This window comes from Eumetopias jubatus, unplaced genomic scaffold (assembly GCF_037043125.1).
Source record: "Eumetopias jubatus isolate StellerSeaLion01/CBP00866 unplaced genomic scaffold, mEumJub1_p1.0 scaffold_6, whole genome shotgun sequence".
Classification (NCBI taxonomy): Eukaryota; Metazoa; Chordata; class Mammalia; order Carnivora; family Otariidae; genus Eumetopias; species Eumetopias jubatus.
The window spans coordinates 92731596-92745930 of record NW_028274812.1 but is presented as its reverse complement, the minus strand read 5'-3'; the positions used below and the strand labels follow the sequence as shown (position 1 = coordinate 92745930).

At 37.9% G+C, this 14335-nt stretch overlaps 1 protein-coding gene across 3 annotated transcripts in view; it reads right to left on the bottom strand.

Annotated features, from left to right (window-relative positions):
• The window catches only part of KHDRBS2 (KH RNA binding domain containing, signal transduction associated 2), a 567172-nt gene extending 563400 nt beyond the window's left edge, over positions 1-3772 (bottom strand). For all 3 annotated transcript variants that reach the window (XM_028097797.1, XM_088024326.1, XM_028097796.1), the window contains exon 1: positions 3682-3772. In XM_028097797.1, the coding sequence (XP_027953598.1) occupies positions 3682-3772 (91 nt within the window). The remainder of the gene's footprint in view (positions 1-3681) is intronic.
• Between the last annotated feature and the right edge of the window lie 10563 nt (positions 3773-14335).

Sequence of the window (14335 nt, the reverse complement as noted above, 5' to 3'; positions counted from 1 at the left end):
AATTAAAAATATCTTAAAATTATTTTTTTGGCCAATTTTTATTTTTTATTTAAGAAACAAACCAGATTATCCCAAATGTATTAGGAGAAAAAAGGGGTTACGATAATCAAAAGGAAAGTCACATGACTACTGTTTTTTTTTATCAGAAGCTAGTTTTAGACATTATACCAATACCTTTCCTTAATTTAAGAACTCTCTATGCTTTGTGGAAAATATTTTGAGGAATACAACCTAATTAAATAATGATCCTTACCGAGAACCTACATGTAGTTAAGTCACTGCAAGTCAGCATTTGTGATAAATATTATTCCCTGTTTCTCTCATGGTTTTAAAAGTTCATCTAAATCTGCAAACATGAAGGCCAATCCTAGATGGAAGGCCACGCTTTTCAACCAAATTTTAAAATAGCACCTAATACTCGTAAAAAAACATTTTAACTGTTGGGATATTTGGCAATATTTGCCTTCCTAATTTTGTCAGTCAACCAAAACAGTGATGAATCTACCAGTATTTGTAAAGAAGTCAGGTTAGGAAATCTTGCACACTAGAGAACTTTGCAATTCTAATTAAGTCTGGGACTACAAAGAAACCTATACATCATCTAGTCCAATTCCTTAATTTCAGAGAAAAGGAAACGGGGCTTGGCGGGGAGGGAAGTTTATCAACATTCTGTTTAGGCAAAAGCGGAATTAAAATCCAGGTATCTGGATTCACAGTCTAGTGCACTTCCCAGAAGTAGCATAGATATAAATAACCTCATCTAATTTCATCTGGCAAGCAAATTCAGAGGCTGAGTGGAACTTTAAGGATCATGCTGAGTTTGCTGTTTTATCATATTCAAAAGCACCTTCCATTAACAAATGGATAATTAAACAATACTATAATCACAGGAGGAAAATTATTTTAATTAATCAAACATATTATAAGCACTCTTCAAACCATATTATTCAAGATCTTTTCTAAGTAACAAATATATAAAATGTATGGGCTCTTCCATTAGCTTTCATAGACTCATACCTACTGAAAACACATAGCAGAAACAAGTGAAATAAAACAAATTACAATAAAAATAACAAAATAATCAACAAAATAGTACTTTTAAGCCCATGGCCTTATGAAGAATTGCAGTTGAGCACTGATTTGTATTTATCGCCAATTGAAAATGCAAAATAAATCACTGTGAAAGTTCCTTGGTTTACATCACTGACCTTATATATATATATTAGCTTCCAGAAAATCATTCTGAAGAACTGAATCGTCTGGATCATTTTTATTGCTCACTCAGTCTTGAGACAGTCTGCACAGTACTGACTGAAATGTACTTCAGTGTGCACCTTCTCTCCAAATGAATATCTATGTCAGGTTTATTTATAGCCACTGCCTTCAATCAGTGCATTTCCAGGTAAGAGAAATAAAGTCATCTCAACATATTCTCCTATAGAGATCTGAAACAAAACCTGGATATCTTGGCAAATGGCCTTTGAAAAAACAATGAAAGATCTATAATGTAAAATGTACATTGAGATTTATTAGAGATTCCAAAGGACACTCACCTTACACTCTTCAGTAAGTACACATAAAGAACTTCACGTACAAATAAAGAATTAATGTAAACTTTATGCATTTTTTTTGCATATCTTTTTATATACTCCAAGATTATAATCATCACCTCCTCCATTCTCTTTTCCACATTATGATTTCTCTGAAATTTGGACACCTTTCTTTGTTTCTTACTTAGATGTTTTTCTATTTTGGAGCTTTTTCCTCCTAATTCTTTACAAAAGCAGGACATGCTTCCCCCTACTGGGAAAAAATTAAATTACAAGGTACATTCAACCATGTTCCTAAGTATCAAGAAATCAAGTTTCTGGGAACGACAGAACATTAAGGAACCAAGGGCACAGCCTTTTCTGACTGTTTCACCAGCCGCAGAAATACTTATGCACTCTACTAAGAGTTTCTCATCTGCATTTCTTTAGTGTGGCAGTTTTGAAACGTACACCAACTCCACTAACTTCTCATCAATGACTGATGAATTAATCATTGAGCCTGCTGTCCCAAAGAGAACTCCAATTAGCAGGTCAGAGAAAATGATCAATTCGTAACTTTTTTTTTTCATTTTAAAGATGTTATCAGCGTAATAAAGACACTTCTGGAAGATATATCGAAATAAATGATTTCAGAAAGCTTAATTGCATTTTAAATCATTTTGAACAATTTTAAGCATTTATTAACTCATTAATTTTCAATATTCCTATTATTTTACGCAATTATCTTTATTTTCAATAAACTAGAGGGAGAGTTTAATTTCTAAATTGACTTTACTTTTCAACTTAATTATTATTTTCATTCAGTAACCAAGAAAGTAGTAGACATAATTGCTTTTTACCTTTCCAAATCCTCTAGAAAATCAACTTCTTCCCTGAAAAGCAGTTTAGCTGTTTCACACATGCAAGATTTTGATTATAAATCTTTTCTTGTTTAGTATGCAAAAACAAAAAAAATACCTTGCACTGCATTGTTGTTATAAATACTCTATAAATAAAATATTTAAATAAACCAAGTGGTTATTTGAATCTTACATAGAGGATTACAATTTTTCCTTCCATGTACAACTCGGTCTCAAAAAAGAAAACATTTCTTTTAATGTGGAAGGGCCAAGGAAAAGGAAGTTGTCACTTTTAGTTTTGCTATAGGTAAGTCCATAACAACCTAAGCTACAAAACTGCATTGTAGTCAATTTAATGATGAAGCAATTCATTATTAAAGAAGGATTCATCAAAAAAAAAAAATCTGGAGTTTTTTTAAAAAGGCGTTTGTAGATTACTACAGTATTGTATCTTTAACAGAGACATGGCATTATTTTAAGATGAATGGAGTAATTGGGCTAATATTTCTGTCATACAGAAGTTTGTGTGTGTGTGTGTGTGTGTGTGTTTAAACAATCTTTCAAAGCAACGCAAAAGACAAGATATATGTGTTCCTCTGGGAATGAAATCTCCTTTAACATTACAGGTACACAAAAGAAAATGCACACTTGGTAAAACAGTTGATCAATTGTGGAGTGTTCCCAGGGGCCAGTATCTCTCAGAGTACCCAATCATCACACTTCAAATAATTTGATAAGCACTTTAGCTTTTATCACATTCACAAACATTGACGAACATGCATAGTTTTAATCTAGGTTAATTCTAAGACTTTCCATAGGAAAGGCTGTAATTAGATAAAGGGTATCAAAATTCACTTCCCAAATGCAGCAAAAATTAAATAAATAAATACATAAATAAATAAATAAATGCTGATTGTAGCTAAGAAGCTCTTAGAACACTACATTGATCACCATTTACTTCCAAACTGATTTCCCTTTCCTCTGCAAATTGAAAATATCCCTGTTGACCGCGCTACACTTTACGGTTTCTCCATCAATGATCCTAACAGGTCACATCACTACTGCCATTACATCTCATAGCTTTGGTTTTCCCCAAATTAAAACGTAGAGAAGGAGCACTGCTGCCTGCCCCAAGAACGGGCTCTGTCCGCCCGAGCTCTGAAGCGAGCATCTTCAGGGGGACAGTTTCTGCGAAGGAGACAGGCGTCCCTCCCCAACTTCACTCCCCTAACCAAGCCGCCGGTGAGAAGGGCGGCCAGAGGTTTGTGCCCATCTGTGGGGGCAAGTCCTACCTTCCGCCAAAAGGCGCGATGCATGCACAAAAGATGGATCCAGGCTATCTTTCTCTGCCATCAGCTCAGGCAAATATTTCTCCTCTTCCATAGCGCGGACTTCGGACCGTCCCCGGGCGAAGCGCAAGGTTCCGCTCGCTCGGACGCAGGGTCGCCAGGCAGCGCCTTGCTCGCGCGCTGCTCCGCCTCCACCGCGGCGAGGGGATCTCCGCGCGTCCTCACTGGCCCATGCACCGAGCGGCTGCGACTCCTGCCGTCGGGCTGCCTGGCCCCGCGCCCACACCTGCCGGTCCCTTCCGTCGTCCCTCTCGCGCGCGCCGAGCCCCAGCTCACACCAGCGGCCTTAACTGGAGAGGCGGGAACAGGGCGCGTCCCACCTCCGCCAGCCACTCATTGGTGGTGGCGCCACGAGAGGCCGGGCCCCCGCGAAGGCTGCAGACCCTCATTGGGCCGCGCCGCACGTCGGATCGCCTGACTGGCAGGAGGCAGCTGCAGAGGGGAGGGGAGCGCAGACGGTGCAAACCTTTCTTCTTGCAGCCCAAGCTTTCCCTGGTTATTAGGCATGCCCAGTTGCGTGGAGCACTCTGTCTTCTGCTGAGGTGCGGAGAAAGGAGAGAGCGGGAAAAGCACCCGTTTAGCAGAGGAGCTTGGGTCCAGGGCAGCAGGGGAGATGGAGATGAAGAGTGAGTGCCTGAGAGAATGAGGAAGCACCAAGGAAAGTACCAGGAAGGTAGACGGGACTTCACCTGCGTCCCTAAGGTACAGGTGTCCCCTCTCCATCAGGCAGCTGAGACGCACTCCAGTGTGCAAGAATCAGCAGCGCACCCGATCTGGAAATACCATGAAGACTGCATGTGATCGGCGGCTGATATTTCCAATGAGCCTGACCTACATCTCGGGGACGCAGTAGGATGTTCATTGATAAACAAAGCGGCTCTGGGGTGATATTGTACAGCAACACGCTTGCAGTGTACAATCATTATGGTATTGACTTACTTCTGGTTTCCCTCCTATCCACTCCTCCTCCCCCAATTCCTACCGATAGGAGAGCTTCTGGGAGGGGGCTGAATTTTAAAACTAAAAAGCAGTATAATGAGTTACCTACAGTTTGTGAAGGAATTGGGAAGGCAAGTGGAAGAAGAAAGAGACTAGAAAATAGGTAACCAGGGTTGCTCTGATTTCCCCCTTTCTCCCTATTTTAGATGTGACACTGTGTTTCACCAGGTACTGTTGCTGAGCTACTTTGTATCCATCCCACCTCTATTTAAAGGAGAGTTAAACCCTCCAGGTATCACCAACACTGGAAGCAGTGCCCATCCTTCTCTTACTAAACTAATGGGGCCTGAAAAATGCAGCTTGCACGCTTCAAGTGTTCTAAAAGAATCTTTCCACCGTCTCTTGACATAAACAATCATTTTCCAATTTGCCTCTCCAGCACCGTTTTCACTGTAGAAGAATGGGGACTAATTTTCCTAAAAATAAAGCACGCTAAAACTTTTCCAGGTTCTCTTCCTGTATTCAAATCTTTTCCTTATTTTTCAAGATAAGGTTGGAAAAGTATCTTTTGCTTATATAATTTTTATTTATTTATTGCTTTTGGAAACTTCAGCTTTTATTTTTTATTTTTTCCCCAGAATCTGCATTTTGTACTTAGCATCATACATTTTTTTATTATTTAATTTTTAAAATGTCATGTATCTTCACATCCATTATCTCAATTTGTCTTCACAGAAGCATTCTGAAAAACATGGCATGGGTATTGCTTTCTCTGTTTTATAGGTATGGAAATGAAGACAAAGGCAGAGAAGTTCAGTGACTCAGAACTAACAAATATGATCTCCCTTGGCACCAGCCATGTTCATGCCACTCAGAAGTTGAGTGTATGCTACAATGGGGCCAATGGTGAGGGGATATGTGGCTAACAAATGTGATAGGACTGTTAAAAGTTCATGAAATCAGCCGTGAGAACCATGACTCTGATAATTTGGGTTTTTGACAGTAGGAAAAACATGTCACATTTCTTTAGGATGTTTTTTAATCAAGAGCTTTCCTATGTAAAAACGTAACATCTTAAAATAATCTGTGCTCCCAATAATGTTGTTTCTCTAGGCCTGTAAAAGTATCTTGTGATAGAGGGGTGGGAAAATGCATGAGGGTGGTCAAAAGGCAGAAACTTCCAATTATAAAATAAGTAAGTCTTGGGATGCAATGTATAGTATGGTGACTACAGTTAATGATACTGTATTGTATATTTAAAAGTTGCTAAGGGGGGTGCCTGGGTGGCTCAGTCTTTGGGGTCTGCCTTTGGCTCAGGTCATGATCCCGGGGTCCTGGGATCGAGCCCTGCATCGGGCTCCCTGCTCCGCGGGAGGCCTGCTTCTCCCTCTCCCACTCCCCCTGCTTGTGTTCCCTCTCTCGCTGTCTCTCTCTCTGTCAAATAAATAAAATCTTAAAAAAAAAAAGTTGCTAAGGGATAGATCTTAAAACTTCTCATTGCAAGAAATAAATTTTTAAATATTTTATTTATTTGAGATAGAGAGAAAGCATGAGGGGGGGAGGGTCAGAGGGAGAAGCAGACTCCCTGCTGAGTGGGAAGCCTGACGCTGGACTGGAACCTGGGACTCCGCAATCATGACCTGAGCTACAGGCAGACGCTTAACTGATTGAGCCACCCAAGCACCCCTGCAAGAAAAAAATTTTTAAGTCTTATAGCTAGTTAATGCTAAAGTTGAGATTAAAATTCAAGTCTAAAATTAGCACCATTTAGCTCCAGATTGTGCTGCTTTAGCCTACCTTTTGTATATTAAATATTTAATATATTTATGTATGTATGCATTCCATAAATGTTTATTGACTATCTAAAAGAGCCTAGCCTGTCATCATAAAGATTGTTTTCTAATGGAGAAAGACAAATAAAACTAAATACACAAGAGAACTGGTAATTACTGGCTGCAAGAAAGCCCAAGAGAGGACCAAGGAAGGAGTTAAGAAAGACAATGCAAGGAAAGACCTTTTTTTTTTCCTTGCCAAGGTAAACTTGTTGTCTTACTAAGGAGTTGACATTTAAAGAAAAACCTAGTGGAAAAGAAAAATCTGTCTGTGTAAGATGAAGAGAAAAGCATTCCAGGCAGGTGAATTTGCCCATGCAAAAGCCATGTGACCGGAAAGAGCTTGCTTTTCCCAGAACTGACTGGAGTCCATGTGACTGCAATGCTGTGGGAGAGATGCAATGCTGTGGGAGAGAAAGAACAAATATTGAAGGTGAGGGATGGAAGGGGACAGACTCCCTAAGATTTGGTGGTTGGAAAATAATTCAGATTTCATTATCAGTGTTTCATTTCATTTCATTATCAGATTTCATTTCATATCAGGGGGACCATAAAGGATTGTCATCACACCGTTTGCATGTGCTTCTCAAATGGTCTCTTTTGGCTCTCATTTTCAAAGAAGAAGTTATGATGTAAAATGGAGGATACGTGTAGAGAGTACTTGCCATTTTAGTTGAGTGTGGGTAGGATGTTTAGTAGTTGAAGTGTTGCACACTCTGCACCTGGTCTGCTACAGAGATATGAGGGGAAAACATGTTACCAATCTTCAGAGAGGTGGCCAGGAACTGCAATAGCAATGTAGAGTAGATAAGATGCCAATTGCAGCTGATAAATTGTAAACGCTTTGGAATGAATATAAATTAGAAAAATAATTGTGCAATAATTACAATTGCATTTTGCTTTGTAGCATGCCAAGAGATTAAAAGCATATAGCGTTGATGGGGACACACACAGACCCAGTTTCATGAATCAGAAAGATGCAGTAACTCTTGTTATGTTCAGCAACAGCAATTACATTATCCATTTACAGGTTTCTTTCCATGATTAAAGGTGCACTAAGAAGACACCATGGAGAGCTGTCCAAGGGCTGATTTTATTATACAGTGTCTCTGGATATCCAGGTCATTACAAATACGGTAAGCTAGCTAACTTTTACTTTTCCTAGTTACTATCAAAAAAGATTTATAATTTTATTTTCCCAGGTAAACTCTCAGTAAATGCCTAAAAGGCATTCTAATGAAATAAAATGTATTAATGTACCTTTAAATTTTTTTTTAAATGAATGCTAACCTGATCATTAGGATCACAACACAAATATGTTAACACATGATGGATGTCATAAAATAAAAACATACACACTACATTGATCCTTAAAAATCAGTATGCTTCAGGATTGACTGGCAAAATATTGTCTGTTTCCAAATAGGATATGGCTGAATAAAGGCAAAATTTCTAAGTACCCTATGCATATGCTTATCCAGCATCGGATCTATGTGTTTTAAATAGATGACTCTACGTCACTGTGTGTTGTCCATTTATTTTACATATTAATATTTTATAGATACCACAATTATTTAGTGGATAACCTTATTAATGCAAACATTTAGTAAACATAGATGTGTAGCCTTCTATAGATGATTGTTGAATAGAGTACTATGTGCTTATACATGAATAAATTACAACTACTGCTAAGCCCACCTCTTCTTCTAATGGTGTAAATAACTTAACCAAAATTACCACCGAATTGATTTGTATATCTTAGATATTTATCTCATTTTAAATATGAGTTCTAGTCCTGAAAAGTTTTTTTAATGGTATTTCACTTACTGCACTATTACTTCAACAATAGGATATTATGGAAAATTTTGCACCAACTAAATTTGGTTTTGAAGGATGAATAAGGTATGTGCTGTAGAATATGTCCTGTAGTTAATGCACAGACTGTGTATTCAACATTTTCACAAACCCTTATAATAAAGGCCAAGGTAAAGGTCATTTAATCAGGCTTATTTTGCAGACTAATAAAAAATGCCCAACCAGTATTATTAAATAAAACACACAGTTTCTATTTCAGAGTTCTCATCAACTTTAGGGATACTTCACTAGCCTAACTACTTACTCCAAGATTTTAATAGAAGCTACTCACAATAACAATCATAGGTTGGTAAAATTATAGCAACTCAGTCATTTATATAATGATAATAGAGACTTCAGGTATTAATATTTACTAAGGTTTCTAGTACCTTGGTGCCTAGGACAGAGTATAGTAAAGGACTGACATATTTTCATCTAGTGAAGACTCTGGCAGAGCCCATTACATAAAAGGTGCTGGTTTAATATTTCTACTTATTTTAGTTTCACTAAGTAGACAATTCAAATCAGTTCCAGTTTTCTTTCTCACTTCCATGATATATTTTAGGGTTTCAAGAAAGGAAGAAGGGAACGCAGACCTGTCTGTGCAAGAACCAGTAACAGCAGTAGCATGAGCAGTGAGAAATCTTTCATATGTAATGTTTTCAGAGCCAGAATGTATACTATATGCTAATATACCACAACACAAAATGAAAATTCAGCACTCAAAGTGGGCCTATCTATATGGGGGGATGTTTTCTGATTGAGAGGCTTTCAAATTAGCACATTGGATCTAAGCTGACACAAATGTATAATTAAAGGACAGCAGAAGAGAACAGAGACAAAGGAAGTGATATATGTAGAGAGCCTACTCTTGTGTTTGGAATACTGCTATTCTGAATCCTCACGAATATAAGGAAGGAAGGCCAAGAGCTGCAAAGGACCCCAAATATCAAAACCAATATTGAAAAAGAAGAATAGAGTTGGAGGACTCACATTTCATGATTTCAAAACTTGCTACAAAGCTACAGTAATCAAGAAAGTGTGTACTTGGGGAAGTATAGACATATAGATAGTAGGACAAAATTGAGAATCCAAAGGAAAGCTATATATCTAAAGCCAATTAACTTTTAAAGAAGATGCCAAGACCATTCAAAGGGGAAAGAATAGTCTCTACAAAAAATGGTGCTGGGGCCCTGGATATCTAAATGCAAAAGAATGAAGTTGGACCTCATCTCACACTACATACAAAAATTACCCCAAAATGGATCAATAGCCTAAGTATAAGATCTAAAGCTATAAAACTCTTAGAAGAAAATATAGGGGTATATCTTCATGACTTTGGATTGGCAATGGATTCTTAGATATGACACCAAAAGCACATGCAACAACAACAAAATAGGTAAATTGGATTTCATCCAAATTAAAAACTTTTGTGCATCAAAGTACATTTTGGTTATCCAAAAATGAAAAGACAGCTTATAGTTTGGGAGGAAATATTTACAAATCAAATATCTAATAAAGGCTATGTCCAGAATATATAAAGAACTCTCACACCTCAACAACAAAAAGACAGCCCAATTTAGAATATTGGCAAAGAACTTGAACAAACACTTCTCCAAAGCAGATACACAAATGGCCAACAAGCATATGAAAAGATGCTCAACTTCATTAATCATCAGAAAAATGAAAATCTTAAAATCAAAATAAGGTACAACTTCATACCCACTACAATGGCCATTATTAAAAAAAAAACACAAAAAACAAGTTTTGGCAATGATGTGGAGAAACAGGAATCCTCATACATTGCTGATGGGAACATAAAATGGTGTAGCAGTTTGACGCTTTCTCAAAAAGTAAGCATAAAATTACCATATGATCTGAGTATATATGCAAAGGAATAGAAAACTGGTACTCCAGGGGCACCTGAGTGGCTCAGTCCTTAACTGTCTCCTTTCAGCTCAGGTCATGATCCCAGGGTCCTGGGATTGAGCCCCGCACTGGGCTCCTTTCTCAGCGGGAAGCATGCTTCTCCCTCTCCCACTCCCCCTGCTTGTGTTCCCTCTCTCTCTGTCTCTCTGTCCAATAAATAAATAAAATCTTAAAAAAGGAAAAGAAAACTGGTACTCCAGCAAATACGTATACTCATATATTTATTGCAGCACTATTCACAACAGTCAAAAGATGGAAACAGCCCAAATTCCATCATTCATTGGATGGATAAACAAAATGTGATATATTCCTACAATGGAATATTATTCAGCCACAAAAGGAATATGGTACTGATGCATGTTACAATGCAGAGAAACTGAAACCGACATACTAAATAAAGACAAATGCAAAAACTCATATATTGTATGAATCCATTTACTTGAAATAGCCAGAGCAGATAAATCTGTAGAGACAGAATGCAGACTGAGAGAGAAGCCAGTATTTGAGGGGGAGGTGGAAATGGGGAGTGACTGTTTAATGGGAATGGGGTTCCTTTTGGAATGAGAAAAGTGTTTTGCAACTGGATGGAAGTGGTGGCTACACAACACTGTGAATCTACTAAATGTCACTGAATTTTTCACTTTATTTTTTTATTTTATTTTTTTTTAAGATTTTTATTTATTTATTTAATTGACACAGAGAGAGAGAGAGAGAGAGAGACAGCGAGAGAGGGAACACAAGCAGGGGGATCTGGAAAGGGAGAAACAGGCTTCCCGCCAAGCAGGGAACCCAATGCGGGGCTCGATCCAGGGATCATGACCTGAGCTGAAGGCAGTCGCTTAACCAACTGAGCCCACCCAGGCGCCCCGTGAATTGTTCACTTTAAAAAGGCTCATTTTATGTTATGTGAATTTCACCTAAATAAAATAAACATATGGAATGAATCTTTAAAAGCAAGCTTAGAAGCAGAAAATGCTGCTGTAGGACCTCAAGCTTGGAAATATGTAGAATGATTCTTCATTTCACTCACTGAAGGGGATTCCAGGGCTAGCAAGTCCCCCACATTATTCATTTTTTATCTGGTTAAGCCACTGTTCTCTACCTTTCATTCAATTCTTTTCTCAAAGTCACTACATAATGATATAGCCGAATGTGAGTTTTACTTAGTTGAAAGGGATTTATGCTTGTGTGTGTACATGTGTGCATGTCAGGAGCATGTGCACACACACACACACACACACGGGGAGTAAAGGACTTTACTCACTCATGATATCAAGCTATGCTTGCTAATTACAGGAGAGGGCTTGGAAATTTCTTAAAATATTTCTTAAAATTTCTTAGGCATTTCTTAAAATATGTAATAGAATATAAAATAGAAAAGCAAACAGGATGGCAGCATAAGCTGGTCAAATTACCCAGGGAGTTGGAGTCTTAAAGGAATGACATCAATCTTGTGTTCATAGATACTTGAGACTTTTAGGAGCAGCATTATGTAAATGAAAAACAAATAAAAAAGACTATCAGTACTTTCAAATTTAATCCTAATTCACTCCACATTGAGAAAAGACAAATAATTTAGGCTCATAATACTTATTAAATATTAGTTCCTTAGACACTTAGCTAATCAAAAGTTACTTACTCTGCAAATCAACAACCAAGAATTTTTGAAATAGATTTCACCACAATTAGATATTCTATAATTTTTGGTTGGACCTAAACTTGTTTTCCTATTTAATTAACCCATTCTCAAATTCTTTTACCCTGTGTACCAATTAAGTAATCCTATTCTTCACAAAATGTTGAATCCTTAATGCATTCACCCACTGTGTACACACACACACACACACACTTTACCTTTCTCACTTGTTAATTGTGAGTTTCTCTCTGTTGGCCTCATCTGTCCACTTTCTGGCAAGCTAACCAAACTCTATCTCTGCAGGCAGAGGTCAGGGACTGGAAGTGTGATCCTAACACTTCCAAGAAGTGAGCAGAGCCCTAAGGAAATACTGGAGACACTAACGAGCCTGTGTGAGCAGGAGGGCTCACCATTCTAGAGTAACTAGATTTGACTATTCATCTCTCCTGATTTTTGGAATTCCCTTAGGGATGGGTAGATGAGATAAGACACATATATATTCATTCGCCCTCAAGAGAAAAATACCAATGCCAGTCATTTATATATAATTCTTACAATATGCCAGGCTTTTATCAATTTTTATATTGGTTATCTACTGTGCAAATCAAGAATTTAGCAGCTTATAAGAATAAACATTGATTATATTACACAGGTTCTGAGGTTCAGGAATCTGGGGTTAATTTAGCGGGGCGGTTTTGCCTTAGGATCTCTCATGAGGTTGCAGTCAAAAATTTTGCCTAATGCTATAGTCATCTGAAGGCTTGGCTAAGATATAGGACTCATCCAACATAGCTGTTGGCCAAAGGTCTCAGATTACCACAGATATAGTGGCTTAAAACAACAAAAATTGTTATCTTACAGTTTTATAGGTCAGAAGTTTCATATGGGTCTCACTGGCTTAAAATCTATGTGTGTCGTCAGGGTTGTCTTTGTCCTGCTTTATGGGAGGTCTGTCTTTTCTAGCTTCTTAAGGCTCCTTGCATTCCTTCTCTCATGGACCCAGACCCCTTTCTTCAAAGAAAGCAATAGCAGATGTGTCCTTCTCACATTGCATCACCCTGACCTACTCTTCTGCTTCCCTCTCTACCTCCAAGGACCCTTATAATTTCCTTGAGCCTACCTGTATAATCCAGAATCATCTCCCTATATTAAGGTCAGCTGATTAGCGATCTTAATTCCATCTGCAGTTGTGGTAGGCTGAATAATGCCACCTCCCAAATGTCCACATCCTCATTCCCAGAACTTGTGATTATGTTACCTTACATGGCAAAGGAGACTTTGCAAATGTAACTAAGTGAAGGAAGATTATTCTGAATTACTCAGGTGGGGACCCAGTGTCATCACAGAGGTCCTTATAAAATGGAAGGATGAGGGTCTGAGAGAAAAAGAGAGAGGGAGAGACAGAGACAGAGAGATAGACACAGAGAAAGAGAAGGAGAAGAGGGAGAGAAATTAATAGAGAGGGAGATAAAGGAAGGAAGAAAAAGAAAGAAGAGAGAGAGAATGAGAGAGAAAAAGAAATGTGTGGCTGTTATTCTGAAGATGGAAGAAGGAACCACCAGCCAAGGAATGAGTGTGGCCTCTAGAATCTAAAAAAGACAAGGAAACAGATTTTACCCTAGAGCCTTCAGAAGGAATGCAGCCCCGTGGACTCATTTTACACCTCTGACCTCCAGAACAATAAAATAATAAAACTGTATTGTTTTGAGCTACTAAGCTTGTGGTATTTTGCTACAACAGCCATAGGAAACTAACATATTCACAGGATCGTGGGATTGGGATGTAGACATTTATGGGGGCCATTATTCTGCCTACCACAGCACTTACATTTTTAGGCACATGAATTACTAAGTATGTCTTCTTGTAATTATATTAGTCAATGAAGAATTGTCTTCTATTTAAATGAAAATAATTTTCACGTATGATGATGTCCATTACATCAAAAATGTACTGGTGGCAGGGTAATGGTTTCCAAAAGCTTTTTCCTTTCTTAAAATTCTCTGATAAATCCCCCATAAAAAGAAAAATTATTTCTATAAAGCAGCCAAATGGAAATGTGACTGAGCTCAAAATATATAATATTCTCCCATGAATACTAATACATCCTTTCATTAAAAATAAAATACAGCTCAGCTGAAAGTATTGGCAGTGCACTGTTTCACCAATGTTGATGAAGTGTTCTTTGGCATAAGTTAAAAAAAATGTACTAAAGTCTCAAAGATGGCTCGTAGGAAGTAAAATGAGAGGAAATTTTAATTTCCTACAAGGCAAACCAAAAGAACAGTAAAACCAGATCAATGATGAAAAAAATAGAGAAAATCCAAATGGTACACCAACATCATATGACAGAAAAATCTTTAAATAAAACTAATCAAAGTGCAGACTAGAACAGCTAAGAGCACCGAGA